Here is an 18,891-nt window from a genome sequence, read left to right as displayed (position 1 = left end):
GTAATAAGATACCACCAAAAAACAGTTACTCAAGCAACTGGATATGATTTTGGAAACGGTCAGATCTTTCAGGAAGCACCCACTAGCTTTCGTCAGTAACACAAAGACTAGTAAGAGACCGCAGGAGAATGGCAGATTTATAAGCAAGAACTATAAATTGATATGCAAATAAGTGAAGACAATATTTTTTCAAAGTCCAAAGTCTAGTCAAGGATGATACAAATTAGTCAAGAAACTCCTGTTGTTACAGAACAGGAACTTGCACTTACTAATAGTAAGTGTCTGTCCTTGGGGCTGGGAGCACCAAATCTAAAGTAATTTTTGCTTCTAAATTGCCTGCAATGCCCCCCTCCCCCTCCTGCTCTAGGTGCAAAAGTGCACATTCAAAATATTCTTAAGTGCAAATGTTGAAAATCATGTGCATTTTGAACATGGGTATTTCGAGCCCTGTCTGGTGCAGTTACTGTATACATGTACATGTATGTAATATTCTGAATGTTGCCAGCACCAGTGCAGGTATGGAGAAAAATTGTACTTAAAGGCCATGTATAACTTTTGTAACATTAGCATGCAGAGCTGTAGTGACCACAGCAACCAACTTTTCCGACAAATCACACACCCCTACAGCCATGCTGATATATATTGGATAACCTTTAGTTGTCCCAGAGACTTCTTAGATCTCTTATCTTCCCTCCATTTACATGTACATGTACAGGGCAGGCACTGATTGTGTACTACGGCTGTTACAGGCTTCTTATCACCTTAATTGAATTGTACTTCTGGCCAATGGCAACTCTGCAAATTTCTCCCAACAAAACTGAACATTTCTGAAAAATCCAGATTTCACGCTGTGTGTCTGCTCTGTTCCAAGAATCTGGGGTCGTGTGGCGCAGTTGGTAGCACATTTGGCTCACACCCAAGTGGTCGCAGGTTTGAAGCCTGCCCAATTTGTCGCCGATCTTGTGCCCTTGGGAAAGGCACTTTACATGACTTTCCTCACTTCACTCAGATGTAAATGAGTACCTAGCTTCAGTTATGTCCCTTAGATAGGACGTTAAATGGAGGTCCCATGTTTGGGAGAGCCACACCCCACGCACGTTAAAGAACCCAACGCACTTATTGAAAAGAGTAGGGGACCTTCCCCGTGTGAGTGGTTCAAACCTTACAGTCTGGTCTTACGTACATGTACAAAACTGGTGTGTCATGCCTAAAGGCGGTTTACTGGTTATTCGAAACAAACAAACAAACAAATCTGCTCCTTTCTTCACAAGGAACGGATGGATTCTAGGCTACTGCTGACGTGCTGGCCAGAAAAGATTTGACTTGAATTTTGGCATTCTTTGCCTCGTCGCAGTTACCCTTTCTAGTTTATCCCTTATGGGATTCATTTGGATGACTTCTGCCTTGATTCTGGAAGAGACTGGTAATTGTTTCTCCTGGGACCACGAGCCGCCCTCCCTCTATAGCCGCTCCTCTCACATCAAAGGCAACTGGGGAAAACCAAGTCAATGCTCTTCATTCATCCCATTCTGCTTGTTAGCGATGTCTGGAACTGTAGTAGAAAACTAGGATGTCTAGTAGCTGACACAGCTTTTGGAAATGTCGTTTTCAGCATGTTGATGTATTTCTGAGAGCAAATTGTGTGAAAAATAGTTTGAAAACACCTTAGTACACCCAAATTTGGAGCTGTGCACCCAGTTTTTCTGTGTGGGTGCACCAGTGCATCCAAATATTTTTGTAGGTTTAGGTGAGTAAAGATTTTAAATGTATAGTTACTATACAGCATATTCTTGACATCTAAGTGTCAGAAAAATAATAAAATCATTGTGAACTACTTGTCTTTAAAAACAAAATTAGTTTTTGCTGACACACTTATTAGCTCTGTCTTGAACGGTACTAGAAAACTACTAGTAGGATGTCTAGTAGCTGACACAGCTTTTGGAAATGTCGTTCACAGCATATTGATGTATTTCTGAGAGCAAACTGTGTGAAAAATAGTTTGTTACTTGCTAGTTGCTGACAATGCTTTCGGAGATGTTATTGGTGGTATTTCAGTGAGCAAATTAAAAATTAAACTGTTAGGAAAGTCGTTCAAGGACAGTGTCGTGATCTTAAAAACTATATATAGGATGTCTAGTAGCTGACACAGCTTTTGGAAATGTTGTTGACAGCATATTGAAGTATTTCTGAGAGCATCTACATGTACTGTGTGAAAAATAGTTTGAAGACACACCTCTCGCTGGTTGCTGACAAAGCTTTCGGAGATGGTAATTTGATGGTATTTCAGCAAGCAAATAAAAAATTAAACTGTAAGGAAAATAGTTCAAAAACAGTGTCATGTTCGTAAAAAGCTTTTTGAAAACAGCATATTGATGTATTTTGGAGAGAAAACTGTGTGAAAAATAGATGACTTACCTCAAAAAGTTATCAAGCCTAAGTTGCTGACAAAGCTTTTGGATATGTTGTTAAAAGAATATTGATGTATTTCAGGAAGCAAATGGAAAATTTAACTGTAAAAAAAAGTTGGGAGACATGTCTCTAAACTAAGGATGTCTAGTTGCTGATACATCTTTCAGAAATTTTTAATGGAGCAAGTAGACATCAGAAATACCCGCACAGCTCCAATTTTACCTGCACTAACCTGCACATACCCAGTACATGGACCAGTGCAGGTTAGGTGCAAGTAGACATCAGAAATACCTGCACAGCTCCAGTTTTACCTACACTAACCTGCATATACCCAGTACATGGACCAGTGCAGGTTAGGTACAGGTAGACATCAGAAATACCTGCACAGCTCCAATTTTACCTGCATAAACCTGCATATGCTGGTGGGATTTTGAGCCCCATATTTGATAATGTAGAAAAGCTGCTACTAACAGCAAGACTGTTTTCTGGCACAACTGTAGTCAACTTGTCATTGTCTAACTCTTTGATAAATGCCTTCTAAGTAATCCAGTGGTATTAACTGTGTATCCTACATATTGCACGATAATCTGGATTATCAATCATGAGTACTTGAAAAGTGATAAACAGCATGCACTGATTAAAAGGAAGTATATTCAAGCATTTTAATGCAAACTTGCCCCAAAGTTCAGTACTAGGTTTCTTCATTATGAAAAAAATGGAAGCCTTATACATGTAACATGCACTACCCAAACTACCGACAATAGAGTACAATGTACTTGGATATAATTCTCAATTTGGAAGATTGGTTTACAAGATTAGGCTACCATACTGATTTGCAAAGGTTTTCAGATGTTTGGTCAACGTTGCGTCAGAATTTCGCCCCTTGCAGATGATACATTTGTATCTTTTCCAACACAACAATTTGAAACTATAGATAGAAATTTTGTCATTTCATTTTCATTTTTTTTTTGCACATCACTTCAGATTTTTTCTGAAAAAATCCAAGGACCAACAAATTAAATTGGTGTGGCCTAAGTATCATATTCAGCGACTGTTTATTGATTTTAATATCATTATTATGGTTAATATCAATAGTTCACTGAATATAATTTCCATTTTTTGTTGTTGAATGACAAGCAAGTAAGCAGTTGATGGCACTAAATATTTGTTGTATCATAACCTGCATGCCTTGTTGTCAATCACAGATGTGTAAGTAGTTATAATTGGTCCCATGAGGCAACTTCTAACACGAAGTACATGTATTGTACACCCATGAAGGAAAAGCTCAAGTACTAAGGCTAGCATTGCAAATCCACAGGTCAAGGCCCGGGCTTACAAAACCCTAGTGCGCCCTATACTTGAGTATTGTCAGACGGTATGGGATCCTTATACCCAGAGTAATATAAGGAACCTGGAGGCTGTTCAAAGAAGGGCGGCGCGTTTTGCCCTCCGCCGCTACAGACGGCAGTCTAGTGTGTCTAACATGTTAGTCACACTTGACTGGCCTTTGCTCGTAGAAAGGAGGCGAAACGCCCGCTTACAGATGTTCTATAAGATCACAAATAACATTGTAGCTATGCACATGCCGCTAGCAAGCAAGGGGCTACGAGCTCCCTCTCGCACTGAAAACAGCTTAGCCCTCCACCCTCCAAGCTCACGAGCTGACTATCACCTAAATTCCTTCTTCTCTAAAACTGTTAGAGAATGGAACCGCCTACCAGATAGTGTGGTGAAAGCAAAGTCACTGCAGGCATTTAAAAATGCCATTCACACCTTGTAAACCTCAAACAAGAGTCACGGGTACTCACCGCCACCCAGCTGGCGGACAGGGAGTGGCGCCCCTGCCCATTGAGGAGCTTGTAGTCTGTAGCCAACAGACTACAACAACATATATATACACATCATATACACAATACAAAATAAGAGCGACACCCCAAATCCAAACCAAAAACCCCTACCCCTCACCGTGCCGGAGCCCTCAACTTATTGAGGTTGTGCACGTACGGGAAAGAAGAAGAAGAAGAAGAGCATAACACTTGATCTTCCCATCGTAATTACTGAAATAAGTGGAGAGACTTTTCTTCAACATAAATATACACTAGTTTAGGTATCTTTCAAAATTACTTGCACCATGCATGCAAGTTTTACTTACTAGTACATGTGATTTATTCTCTTTTACTTTCATCACATGAAGCACTGCTACCCTGAAGAATGTACTTCATATCAACATTGTGTCCAACTTGAACATTATTCAGGTGTTGTGTGAATAATTTCGTCTTTTATTCTGTTGCTTCTTTACAGATACCAAAAGGACTGGAGACTGGTGATAAGCTACACCTAAGAAAGTAGACGTACTGGACTATCAAGGACTATTCCAGCTGCAACTTTGTCTTTGTGAGGAACAAAAAAACAAACAGAGATACAACTGACACAATGAAAGCACATTGCAGGAGCAAAGACCTTGCAGGATAAAATGATAATAGGCCAGAGAAAGAGTGGATTACAGTGGATTACTGGTTACAAGCAAGAAGAGACAGGACTGAGCTGATAGCTTACTTTGTAAATAAGTAACAAGGAAGGGGTTTAAAAAATAGATGCCTGCGCTGTGCTCACTGACAAAAGTTGTTCACCTCAAAAGTTGAAGAGGCATTGTGTAAAGAAATTCAGGAACTTTGCTAGGATTGGGTCCTCTTTTTCACAAGATATTTGTATCAGGAAGGACCAGAGGATGAACACTGCGCACATGTATGCAACATGAAAAAAAAGCAGCAAAATGTTGGATGGGACAACAGTCACAAAGACATTCTGTTGTTTAGTTCAGACTGAAGTGAAGCTTCGTATGCCATCACAACAAAGCATGTTCTTCCATAGCTTGCCATTCTGAAAGAGTTAGGAACAAAGTTTATGCAGATTTCCCGGAACTAACTTTGAAAACAACGTGGCTTAGCCGTATGAAGACAACTTCTCCAACCACACATGATTCAGCACCTTGGAGAGGCTACAGAGGAAACAGACCCAGACACTGTTGTTGACAACTCACAACAGGGCCTTGAAGTGAATTCAATTCCTGGAAGCAACTTCTAAAACAACTTGGCTAAGCCGTATGAAGACAACTTCTCCAACCACACACGATTCAGCACCTTGGAGTGGCTACAGAGGAAATGGACACAAAAACTGTTATTGACCACTCACAACAGGGCCTTCAAGTTAATTCAATTCCTGGAATCAACTTTTAAACAACTTGGCTAAGCCGTATGAAGACAACTTCTCCAATCACACATGATTCAGCACCTTGGAGAGGCTACAGAGGAAATAGACCCAGACACTATTATTGACCACTCACAACAGGGCCTTGAAGTGAAGGAACGCATTAGTTTCTACAAACTAGAACACAAATTTCTATACCTACATCTCTCAAACCTGAATTCCAGGAGTATTACGAACAAAGAGATGGCATAATTCAGCAGTGTGGAAGCTGCCTGCCTTGATCTAAAGGAACCCTATTCACTGGTGTAGAAAAGTTCCTGTGAAGGCAGCACTTCAAAGATGAGTGCCATGACTACCAAGATGAGGTATTCCTTTGCAGAGGCCATGAGGAGGTTGCTGTTCATTGCAGGTAAGGCCAGATCAATTTAATTTTTACTCCGTGAAGGAGGTATCCCTCCTGCAGGAGTATTGTGGTCAGTTGGTTTTACGCGTTTTCAGGTAAAACTCACGGCTCCCTTTATTTTACCAGCATGTCATTTGCTATGTCGTCTGAAGGCATGACTGTGATGATGCCCGTATTTTTATTTTTAAGGTAGCTGGTTTTGTGGTTAATGTAATATTTCAGAAGCACCCCTACATTTAATAGGCTTTTGGAACTGGCCGCAGATAAACCTTTCACCTGACTGTCACTGCTATATAAAATGTTTGACTCATCAGACAGTTTATCCAGTTGCTTGATTCATTTTGGACAATGTTGTGTTCTACCCAATGTCTAACCAATGGATTCTTTGCTTCTTTGTTTATTTGCAAATGTTTAAAAGCAAATTAGATAAATAACATGTACAAATTTTAAAGAAAATGTGAGGCTTGTTCAAGTCCCCCATTTCAGTTCCATACAATATCATATAGAATGATAATTATTAAAACATATTAGCTATAATTATAAGTAAATCAATAAGATTTGTCTTACAGATCCTTCGGTGGTCCACTCTGTGAACTGTCACAAGAGTCAAAACGACAAAAGAGTTGTGATCAACGTAAGCGGGATCAAGTTCGAAACTTGGCGTACAAATCTGGACCAGCATCCGACAACGCTGTTGGGCAGCTGTGAGATAGACTACTTCTTCGACGAGAGAAACAACGAGTATTTTTTTGACCGGGACCCTCATCTCTTCAGGTACATCCTCAACTACTACAGTACAGGAGAACTTCATTTCCCCAAATACGAGTGTCACGTTGCCTTTGAGAACGAGCTGAAGTTCTACAGAATTGTACCTGACGTAATCCAAGACTGCTGCTTCGAGGAGTACCAAGACTACAAGGATGCCGAAAAGGAGACTCTCTACCCAGAGAGACATGCCAGCAAACCTAACAATAAAGAAAAGGAAGCGGAAACTGAGATGCAAAAGAAGAGAACTTTTCGGGAGAACCTGTGGCAGATGTTTGAAGATCCGGAAAAATCTGGCATGCCACAGATCGCTCCAGCTTTCAACTACATCATTGGATTTTTCGTGATGATATCCATTTTGGCCAACATCATCGAAACAGTGCCTGTACAAGAAACCGACGGAGCCAAAATTTCATCCACTCCAATGGGCGATAAGTATAACTTGATATTCACTTGTTTAGACACGGCTTGCGTTGCGATATTCACCGTGGAGTACGTGCTAAGGGTTTACGCTGCACCCAAGAGGGCGCAGTTTGTTTCCAGCGGCATGAGTATCATAGACCTGATAGCTATTCTACCTTTCTACATCGGCCTGTGCCTCACGGACACCGGCAATGTCAACGCGATCTTCGTGACGTTGAGAGTCTTCCGCGTTTTCAGAGTCCTGAAGTTTTCCCGCGACTCGACGGGGCTGCGACTCCTCGGCTACACGATACGGAACTGTATGAAGGAGCTGGGGTTCCTGGTGTTCTCCATGCTCATCGCCGTGGTGATATTCTCCACGTTTATGTTCTACATCGAGAAGGGCGTAGAGAACACGAAGTACACAAGTATACCAGCCACCTTCTGGTACACCATTGTTACAATGACTACACTCGGTTACGGCGACATGGTGCCAAAAACATGGCTGGGGAAGACCCTCACGGGTATATGCTCGCTCAGCGGTGTTCTACTGATCACCCTACCAGTGACAGTTATAGTCACAAACTTTAACCACGTTATACAGAAAGCCGAGAGAGAGAAGAAGCTAGAAACCATGGACAAACACATCTTTAACAGTAACACAGGTACTAGTAAGTTGTATAATGCACCGCTGTTACCAACGACACCTCATGTCTGACATGAGCTCATAAGAGAAAGGTAGCAAGACAATCTCTGGCAATTATTTCTTCATGTACATTGTATTTTACTTTGAGGGTTTTGCTGACCGAAGTAAGAAATATTATTGTAGTAAGGGCCTGTTGTTGTCTGCCAAGTTGATGAAAGTTTTCCCCCACGAAACACACATTGAAGGGTTGTATTCAGGCTTAAACCTATGGTAAACTTGTCAGAATGAATTCAAGCAAAACAATCTCTTCTCTGAGAACTTGTTAAACTTGCTTAATCAATATGTGCTCAAATGCTTCTTTCAACAGGGTTTCACTGACAGAACTTTGTATTACCAAACTGATTGCAACATGATTCTGACAAGATACTTACAAAATCAACAAAAATGGACGCCTCCTTTGCACACTTTTTGGAGAAAAGCGTCTGTTTCTTTTGTGCTGACACATGGTCTTTTATTACAAATTTTACGGGCTAATGTTCTCTAGTGCAGCCTAAGGGAGTTATGCCGCATAGGGAGTTACAGATGTACACCTCTCCAAAAAGTGGGCAATACACAGCTACGCAATCTGTGGACACAGCTCTTCCCCTTAATAGGGCCCAGGAGTCCCTTCCAAAAGAAACTGCCGCTCTAACCTTTAAAAGCAAACTGCTAGAAGTCTATACAGGAGGCTAAATACCCGTCATAATCTCGGCAATCTAAAGCAAAGGTGGGGGTCTCATAATGAACGTGCGTGACTCTCTTGTTCCTGGAGGCATCAAGGATTTACAATTAATTTTCGAAACCAAAGTCAGCCTACTGAGCCTAGGGAACTTTGACATTGTTGAATATTGAATTTAAGACACACATTAATCCAATGATCATTGTATAAACCCCAGTCTGGAGTACAGAGCAGCTTTAAAAAGTCCTCCCTGTACAAATACAGCCTTACTGGCAAAGGTTCAAAAACAATCATTAGAAGTACTTGTGGCACAACTCAATGTCTGACTCAGTACTATCCGTGGGCTTAACAAAATCAATCCTAATGAAACTTTATTGTGTACATTGTAAGCCCCACGGAGATACTAATATATTAACATGTTGATCCATGATGCTACCTGTAATTATAATATAAAGTGTTGCAATGTTTGAATATGGACCTAAAAATTAAACATTGAGCCAATAATTATCAAAAAAGGCACTGGTGCATGAAATTGGCAATTTAGCCGACAGAACCAGGAATTGTATGAATATACATGTATGTATGTCTGGAGATTTGGTGTAAAATATTGAAAGGATCAACATCTCTATACAATTTCTTAGAAAGCCTTGGAGAAATAAATTCTGCTGTCTATCTAAGCCAGGTTTAAAATTTTAATATGTGGTTTACACTATACATTTTCAGGAAAAGACAGACATAATCTTTCTTCAAATTGGAACAGTCTCCAACTTTAAGTCAACCAAATCATGTTAACTAAGGCAATGCATTTCTAGCCCTTTCTCATGATTTCCTCTTAATCTTATTTGCACATAGAAATAACAAAAAAGCATCTATAAAATTGAATGCTATAAAGTGTAAAACTGGTTAAAGTGAGACATCTCAAGTTTATAAAATTGTTCAATACAATGTACATATATATGACAATCAACTGTGAAATTCTACTCCACGTAACATTACATGTATGTATACATTTGTACATACATAATTACAAAGTATGTACATTTGTAGTGTGTCATTACTTAGGATCTTTGGAATTATATGCCTTGCAATTGTTGTACTGACTAGTTTTTACTACTCTTAACTAGGAAATTACAAACAAGGGTTACCGTTTGACGTTTGAAAGAATCCTGTAAAAAATGGAATACATGTACCAACTGTATTATGGAGGAATAATTATTGCATACTATCATTGATTGAAAGAGGACGTAATTGACCATGTATTGTATATGTACAACAAAGTCCTTTGTGTCTATATGTGTCTGATATGTACATGTAGTAAAATATGCTCCCAACATGTACTTTTGGAACCTACATATACCTGGTAACTACACGGAAGGGCCATTGATGATCACATTGTATGCTGTTGAAGCCTTGCCTAGTATATAATAGCTGATATGTACTAATCAAATTGGGACATCGTCTTCAAAGACTATACATAGTGCTTGGGTTAAATTTAGTGAAGGACCAAATATTCACTTAGTGGGGTTTGAACCGGTTTATAATTGGGCCTCTGTACTGTGCTAATACATTTGTACATGGACCAGATTTACACATGTAGAGATGCATAAGCATTTCTTGTTGTTCTTGTACTGGACATGTAAGCACCCACTGTATAATTATGTATGTTCTATGCATGCGTGTATAATTATTGTACAAACGTGTTAGGAGATTTCCTACGATGCCTTTTTAAATACATGTCATACATGTCAGTACAAATCAGGCTTGTACAATATTGTGTAACTCTTAGCTACATGTAAAAAAGATTTAGTGTGTCTTACATGTATATGTGTGCCTTAGAAATAAAAAGAACATAAAGGTATTGTCTTGATTTTTCAATTGTTTGCCTCTAAACAAAATATTGTAATGTAAAAAAAAAAAACAAGAAGAAAAGTCTTGCAAAAAAATCCTAATAGTAATACACAGTAAAAGATAGCATACCCACGTATATATATTTGTACACCGCTGCAATACCATATGACTTCAAAGCCACATAATTGAATTTGACCTTTGTCTTACCAACACAACCTACCTATCAAATATTATAGGCATAAAGATGCACCACATCCAACATTATAACCGGTTAAAAATAACCAACCACTATAACAGCCAACTAGCAGGTACATGTGGAACAGCTCAACAATGCCCCCTAGCAGGTGTTTGCTAAACTTCAACTACTAGTATATCTGCAGTTGGTGATAAAGCAAAGCACTGTGGGCAAGAGAAGCGGCAAATAAGAGTATTGTGGGTGTACATGTGATAGATGAAATTTTGAATGATAGTTGAGGTTTAGCTAATAATATCACAGTACATATTACAATGCTACAATAGAAAGGCAAATGCTTAATGTTTACCTTCGCAAATGGTCTGCTCTATTAATTCTTACTCAAACACATTCATATATGTGGTCAGACAGTCACAGGGGTCTAAATCCCTCCTGCTATGAAATTGCAGCATGATGTAACCCAAAACCAGTTACCATGGTGACAGACAAAACATTGATTCAGGTCAGAGGTCACTGTTTGGAGAAGAAGAAGAAGAAGAGGAGGAGGAAGAGGAAGAAGACACTGAGCAAAAACAATATGTTTTCCTTCGGTAACATATAATTACACTTAACTGCAAATAATGCTCTACACACCTGTAGTACAGCTGACTGGCCAAAAGGTCTGGTCATGGTGATGTTCATGTTGGGAAAATGGCGTTGTAGGTTGGCAACCACAGCATCTACATACCTGCAGATCACAGGACCTCACATTTTACATACACATACAGTACAGATCTAAAATAACTTCCCCTTGTACATTTGTACACAAGTGCAAATCGCAGTCAAAAGTCATGCAAATTTATGGATCAAAAGGATTTAAAACATTGCAGCAGAACTTCATATTATAACTTCATAAAACAATACTATTATCCTCCAATGTTGCCACTGACATATTCTGTACATAGTGCATACATATATTATGATTTTATTCACACATGTATGTTGTTCTGTTCAATCTTAGTTGTAGAACTAGGACTAGTAGGAGACCATACTTAAGTCCCTGTACTTTTGTCGAGTCAATAAAGAATCTAGTATGTACTATACTTGAAAATGGCAGGTTTAAAATTAACATTGTGTTGTGTGAGTAGAACTATTGCTTGGTGCGCAAAGTGGTAACTAATGCTTTAAGTTAAATCAACCTTTATCCGACTTGCTTAAAGTTAAATCAACCTTTATCCAACTGTCCTAAAGCAAGACTTTATCAACCCTGCACCATTATATCAACGTACAGTGGACCACATTCTGCACACTTTAAGTACTTAGTGATGCGCCCTGCACTGACAGTTTAAAAGCTTTGACTGTTCGTGTAGATGCTGTCTCGCGCGATAGCATCACAAAGTGGCTTTTCCACACATTACGGAGTCTGTGTGAGACACTATCGTTGCGCTTCCAGGTTTGAGATGTGGAATCGCGTCTCACAGTGCGGTTGATCACTATTTCTATGCCGAGGATGGCATTATGAGTGATGGGAGCATTCAGGAATTGACACTGATCTGGTAACTTTATGAACTCTATCTATGTAAGTAGGTTAAAAAGTTCACTGAACTGTTGGAAGGAATTGACAATGCAAGTTGTAATACATCTTATGATTTTTTTTTTGTATCATGATGACATGTACAAAATACAGACAAGTGTTTAAAGGCAAAACTAAAGCTCTGGATGAGGAAATCTGTTTGATATTGACATTTACTGCCATTTCTGAGCACATATCTACCTTCATTTCATACTTTAAACATTTGAAATAGCCCCAAAACAAGCTAATTTTTTTGGTACCACTCATAAATAGCTAGAAGTAGAACCAGCATATCAAACAAAACCAGCGATCACCATAAGCAACATTTCACTTCAATTTTTTTCACACATATCATTATGTTATATGGGATATGATCAAATGAACTTACTACACTAAAAGAATGGCCAGAAAATTGACTTTTAAAATCCAGTTTTGCTGCTTTGATTTGAAATTCCATTAATTGGGTGCCTTTAACCTTCTTCCTGCCTTTTGTGCCAAATGACTTTAACTTTTAAGCATGCTGAAGGGTAAAGTATTTGCATTGATAAGTATTGACATTGTCATGAGAACAGATATACATGTAATGGGACTTACTGTCCTGGCAGGGCGTGGCTGGTAGACTGGGGTTTGCGACGTTTGGTGGACAGTCCAGTCATCATGGACGAGCGCTTCAGGGAGTTCTGGTTCAGGAGCTGGGCTGTGTAACCTGCATGTTCATGTACCTGTAGGGATGACATGCAGGGCTCGAAATTAAAGGTGTCCCGATGGCCACTCACCACTAAAATTTTGGCCGGGACAACTATAACTTTGGGACAACTTTGGGACATTTTGGGGACAACAGAAAAATAATCAACCACAGAATGTCAGCCCTTCTTTTGTTCACCAGGAACACATCCTGGCTTTTGGCTTCGTAAAAGTCCCCTCAAATTTCCTATTTTTGTCATACAAAAGTCAAACAATACTTTCGAAAAGCAGGTCGGGACAGTTGAAATTGATATAGGGACAGTGCTGGGACAATATTAAGAAAAGTTAATTTCAAGGCCTGACATAGTTCTGTAGAAATGACATGGTTCTGCAGGAATGACATGGTTCTGCAGGAATCACATGGTTCTGTAGGAATCACTTGGTTGTGCAATTATGCCATGGTTTTAGGAATGAGGTGATTTTGTAGGAATGACATGGTTCTGCAGAAATGACAATCTGTAGGAATGACATGGTTCTGTAGGAATGACATGGTTCTGTAGGAATGACATGGTTCTGTAATCATTCCATGGTTCTGTAAGAATGAGGTTGTTCTGTAGGAATGACATGGTTTTGAAAGAATGACATGGTTCTATTGGAAATTGACAATATTGGTTCTGTAGGAATGACATGGTTCTGTAGGAATGACATGTTTTTGTTTCAGCTGAACTCTGCTAACCTACACTGTACATTCAGCATGCCATGAGACAAATATTTGATGACTGCCTTCAGGGGCTACAAATATCTGAGACAGCCAAATCCTGTACAACCATTAGCCTAATCCTTATATACATCAAATTTGGCACAGATCAGATAATCTACAATTTTATCATGCTAAAGTACTATATGTACACAATTGGGAGGGGAGTCTTTATAAGTGTGGAGTCGTTTAAAATACGCTCAAGCTGGAATCAGGACTGTTAAGTGGTGCCCCCTAGCATTACAAAGCTGTACTGCATGACTGAGTGTCCCAAGACTACAAACTAACACCCTACATGTCTATGGCATACATGTACATTATATAGCAAAAAACTGTACTGTGGGTAAGTGTTTACATGTTAAACTACACTGGGGGCACAGAGGGCTACTTAGCTTACAAACTGCACCCTATGGTATAGATGTACATTATAGGGCCAAAAATTATACTATGGGGTACACTGGCGTATATGTTAAAGTACACCTGAGACACAATGGGCTACAAACTACACTCTAGAGTAACGTATAACAATTATTATATTTCCAAAAACTGTATCTTTGGCTGTATGTCATGTAGTATTCCTAATTCTACAGTGGCATGCTGGGAAAAATTAAAGAAAGAACAATTTTTCATTATATACTACATGTAGTACATCAAGATCTACAGAAATTCGATGAATTATGTATATTGGAGCAGGTATGCAGAAAAAAGTTTTTTTCAAGCACTGATATTATACAAACTTAGTTCTGGTCATGTAGTCTCAACTCTACTTTTAATTTCTAAATTGCAACTTCCTTATTTTTTATTATTTACACTAGTAACTGATTTCAGTCAAATTTTTCATCAATTCTCATCGAAGTCTCTTGCAAAACCGAGGTGGTTTCAAAACATCCAAGCTGCCCTGTAACATGTATCAGTACAGTTCCAGCCAGACTTACTTAAATATTAGTGATTCCATCATCACTGGGATTGATTTTGACCCGGGGGTCACTAAAGCAAGATGAAGAAATGAATACTTCAGCATGCGTGGCGTCTCGAGGGAGACCAAAGTTCCGCGCACGCTAACTACGCCGATAAATCACACAAAGCTTCAATGGCGGCACCATCCTTTCGGTACAGGTAACTCCATAGTAGTTACATGTATGGCTTTGACAGAAGGTTAATGGGCCGTTGGGTGGTTCACCTCAACTCATCAGCCAATGTCTGGCTGTTAGGCAAGGAATATGACCGCATCAGACTCAATTTTAGATTGATGAAGGTTAGGTCAGGATATGAAGACCTCCTATAACTACGGTAAAGAAACGGGGACTGAAGTGGTATGGCCGCATGTCATGGTCATCGGGACTAGCCAAAAGCATCATGCAAGGAACAGACCAGGGTGAAAGAAAGAAAGAAAGAGAGGTAGGCAATGGATTCTGAAATATAAATAAAAACACTGTTGAGAAATGGAAAGAAGTGATATGGCCACGTGTCATGGTCATTGGGACTAGCCAAAACCATCATGCAAGGAACAGTACAGGGAGGAAGACAGAGTCCAACACTGAACAGAGACGGGGAGCGTCATAGGTTATCTGCCACGTATGACCCTCTGCTGCAACCACGTGTTTCCGACGTCACGTCCCGGAAGCTGCAGTAGAAGGGTCCATTCCGTGAACAAGGCTGACGGAGTCAGTCGAAAATTTGGGGTAAGTCCCAATTTACTTGGTGTTGGTTACGTAAAGGTTAACTGTTGTCATAAAGAACAATACATTAAGACGTACATTGTATTCACACTGACGTTTCTTGAGCATGACTTGGTAAGCAGTGGATCTAGTGATCATGAAGTCCAATTTCTTGTGTTGGAATTTACAGTTCATCATGAAGTCCAATTTCTTGTGTTGGAAATTACAGTTCAAATCTGTTTCATAACTCTTTGATATTATTTTAAAATTTTTGTAGAATATCTACAATACCCCATCATTTAGCATGGCCCATAGGACATGAAAAAGGTCACCCATGTGTGTGTGTAATCTGATGTTCAAGTTGGCATCATTAGTAAAGGTATTTACTTCCTTGTGACCAAGCAATGATCATGTCAGCCAAACTAACATGGCTACAGAGAGATCCTAACTCTCACGTTTAGTTTGAATGCGTGTAGTGAAGTATGTAATGTGGAATAATGACTTAAAATCAAAGGAATAAAAGTTCTTTTCATCATTGTGCATGTATTTCAAGCCCTTGAGATCTAGAATTGGTGATCTGTGAAACCCAAGTTCTTGCTGTAGTTTGAGTAAGTACAAAGAAAGTTTTTTTAAGCCAAGGTTGCTTGTTGGGTTGACTAACCAAAGGCATCCTCATGCTATAGTCTAATAGATAGCTTTAAACAGCAGTTACAGTTAAAGTTAAGCTGGCAAGGTAGTGTGATTTGGACCCCCCACACTGTCTTTCAACCAGCGTAGGGGTGTTTCTTTGGGGTGTGAACTTCTCCCCCTTGACTTGACTTTATTAGGATCCACCTTTATCATACAAACTGTAGCTATTCTTCCTGTGTTCCATTCTGACATGTACACACATATGACACACAGGGAATATATCAAACATAAACTAACAGTAGCAAAAATACTAACAGTAACACACAGCGGAGATCTATATACATCAATACAAAGATTCTATACATCATTACAACTTCATCTCATTCCAGGCACTAGCCATCCTGTACAAAAATCTCTTTTTCTGTCTAGAGCCCTGAGACACACACACACAAACAAACAAACAAAAGGATTGATAACACTTCCCTACTATATATAAATAATATTACTATAGTATAAATAAAACCTTAGAACCTCACCTTGTTGGACCACTTGTAAGACTGCAGCAGTTGTCCGTACAGTGGAGTTTTGTCCTGTACAGGGTCCAGGCTCAGCAGACCACTGCTGCCGGTGGGTAACTGGTCACTCTGCTTGGTCACTGCAGTACTCAGCTTCTCTAACTCACTGGTACAGGGGGGAGGACAAACATCCGGGGGTCAAAATATTTTTACTGCATACTACATGTACATGTACCTTCACTGGGGCATGTAACATACATTTATCTATATAGGTGTACAAAAATTACTGTACCAGACAAATTTTACCTACAACATGCATATGCTGGTGGAATTTGGACATATTTTGAGCCCCGACCATACACTGTACTTACCGAATTCTAGCGAGTATCTGTATCTGTATAGCCAGTATAACCGCCCTTCGGCGTAACACACCAGCTTCTTTATCTGTATAGCCAGTATAACCGCCCTTCGGCGTAACACACCAGCTTCTGTATCTGTATAGCCGGTATAACCGCCCTTCGGCGTAACATACCCAGCTTTGCAGGAATGCTGTGTGACGGCAGATGGCTACATTATACACCAAACAACTTGTTACACCTAACCCTTGAACATCTAACTCTAGACATTGTTTAAAGCTATCTAATGACAATGCCCCTACTGTACTTGGTGACAGCAAGTTCCACTCTGCGATAGTTCTGGGAAAGAATTTCGCCAAAGCCTTCGATAAGGTTCCTCATAACCGTCTTCTCTTAAAACTACATATAATTACGGTATCCGAGGCAAACTCCTCCAGTGGATTTCTAACTTCCTAAAAAAACGTAAACAAAGGGTGGTAGTTGGGGGAGAACATTCAGATTGGGCAGAAGTAGTTTCTGGAGTACCCCAAGGCACCGTACTAGGGCCTTTATTGTTCCTAGTATACATAAATGATCTGGCTGATAACCTTAACTCTAACATCAGGCTTTTCGCTGACGACTGTGTCATTTACAGAGAAATAAATAATGACAATGACCATATCCTACTACAAGATGATATAAACATGTTAGACGCATGGCAGAGCAATTGGCAAATGGAACTACACCCTGATAAGTGCTACGTCATGCGCTACACCCATAAACGCATTTAACTAAAGTATTTGACTACAAACTAGGGAGCCATACACTAGCTGAGGCTAATAATCACAAGTACCTAGGGGTTATCTTAAACAACAAACTTTCTTGGACTGAACACATCCATCATATTACTTCCAAAGCAAATAAATCATTAGGTTTTATTAAACGCAATCTCTATAGCTGTCCTAAATCAGTTAAGATGAATGCATACACTAGTTTAGTCAGACCCCATCTTGAATACGCTAGCGCTGCATGGGATCCGTACTACAAGGAACATATTCACAAGTTAGAATCGGTCCAGAAAAGAGCGGCCAGATTTGTTTCTAATACCTATGATACTTATGCCAGCACTACCAAATTGGTCACAGATTTAGGGTGGGACACATTAAAGGACAGACGCACAGCAAGTAGACTCACATTACTTCAGAAAGCAAGACACTCAAAAACAGCCCTTCCGGTCAAAACCTTGTTGACGCCTATCCCGCGCCAATCGCGACACTTCAACTCCAACTCATACAAACCTCTAACGTTTCACAAAGACTGCTACAAATATTCATATTTTCCACAAACTGTCAGAGATTGGAACATTTTGCCCCAAGAGATAACTGATACTGCGGAACCCACGAAGTTCAACGCTGCAGTACTACAACACCTGAGGAAGCAGCAATAACGCATCGCACAGCTCCTCTGCACGTTTTACCCCAATCTAGGGGTGTTGTGCAGTACCCGAACAAGACAAGACAAGACAAAGAATGAATTTTTTAACACCTCCATCATTGGTTGATAACTCTGGTACTTCAAGTTCAAGGCATGACTACTTCTTGTTCTTTTATGAGTTGGTAATAGGTACTTACTAACTATGTTATTTCAGTTTGACCCTGGTTTGACAGTTTGCTATAATATATACTCCGTCTGGCTGCCAATACATAATTTGTATATGTCAATACTAGTAACATAACAGTTAATCATCTGTCATCACAGTGCAGCTACCATAATTTACAAGTGACATTAACATTGCTTACCGGAAAAGTGACAGCGTGAACGTTAAAATTGAGTCCACCCTTTTAATTCGGTGGGTGCACGTAAATGTCACATGCACGCTTGCTGCTGTACACATGTAAACAAAGCATACTGCCCCCCTCCCCACAACTCACTCATATTCCTTGTTCACGGCCAACAGGTTCTCTCTCAGCTGGTCCAAGAAGGCCTTAGATCTCTCCCCAGCGGTCTCCCCGCCTTCCATGCCATCCCGGAGCTGTGAGAAGACCCTGCCGACGCTGCCACGGAGCCGCTGCGTGGTCTGGATAGCCTTGGAGATGGTTTTGAGATTTCCCTCGACGTCAGCCATCTTTGTTTTTCCCGTGGTGCATCTGGCGGGCGGGAACTTCAAAC

The 18,891-nt window shown here is 39.9% G+C and overlaps 1 protein-coding gene across 2 annotated transcripts in view; it reads right to left on the bottom strand.

The window, feature by feature from the left end:
- The window catches only part of LOC109482655 (mediator of RNA polymerase II transcription subunit 27-like), a 34,516-nt gene extending 15,662 nt beyond the window's left edge, over positions 1 to 18,854 (bottom strand). Inside the window, exons 1-4 of one of the 2 annotated variants that reach the window (XM_019785477.1) lie at positions 18,654 to 18,854; positions 16,409 to 16,553; positions 12,738 to 12,865; positions 11,225 to 11,336 (exon numbers count right to left, since the gene is read on the bottom strand). In XM_019785477.1, coding sequence (XP_019641036.1) covers positions 11,225 to 11,336; positions 12,738 to 12,865; positions 16,409 to 16,553; positions 18,654 to 18,847 — 579 coding nt within the window. In that variant the 5' untranslated portion in view covers positions 18,848 to 18,854. The remainder of the gene's footprint in view (positions 1 to 11,224; positions 11,337 to 12,737; positions 12,866 to 16,408; positions 16,554 to 18,653) is intronic. The other variant, XM_019785478.1, reaches the window with a different exon arrangement.
- Positions 18,855 to 18,891: the final 37 nt, after the last annotated feature.

This window comes from Branchiostoma belcheri, unplaced genomic scaffold (assembly GCF_001625305.1).
Source record: "Branchiostoma belcheri isolate BF01 breed outbred unplaced genomic scaffold, Haploidv18h27 scaffold6, whole genome shotgun sequence".
Classification (NCBI taxonomy): Eukaryota; Metazoa; Chordata; class Leptocardii; order Amphioxiformes; family Branchiostomatidae; genus Branchiostoma; species Branchiostoma belcheri.
This window is presented reverse-complemented; position numbering and strand designations above follow the sequence as displayed.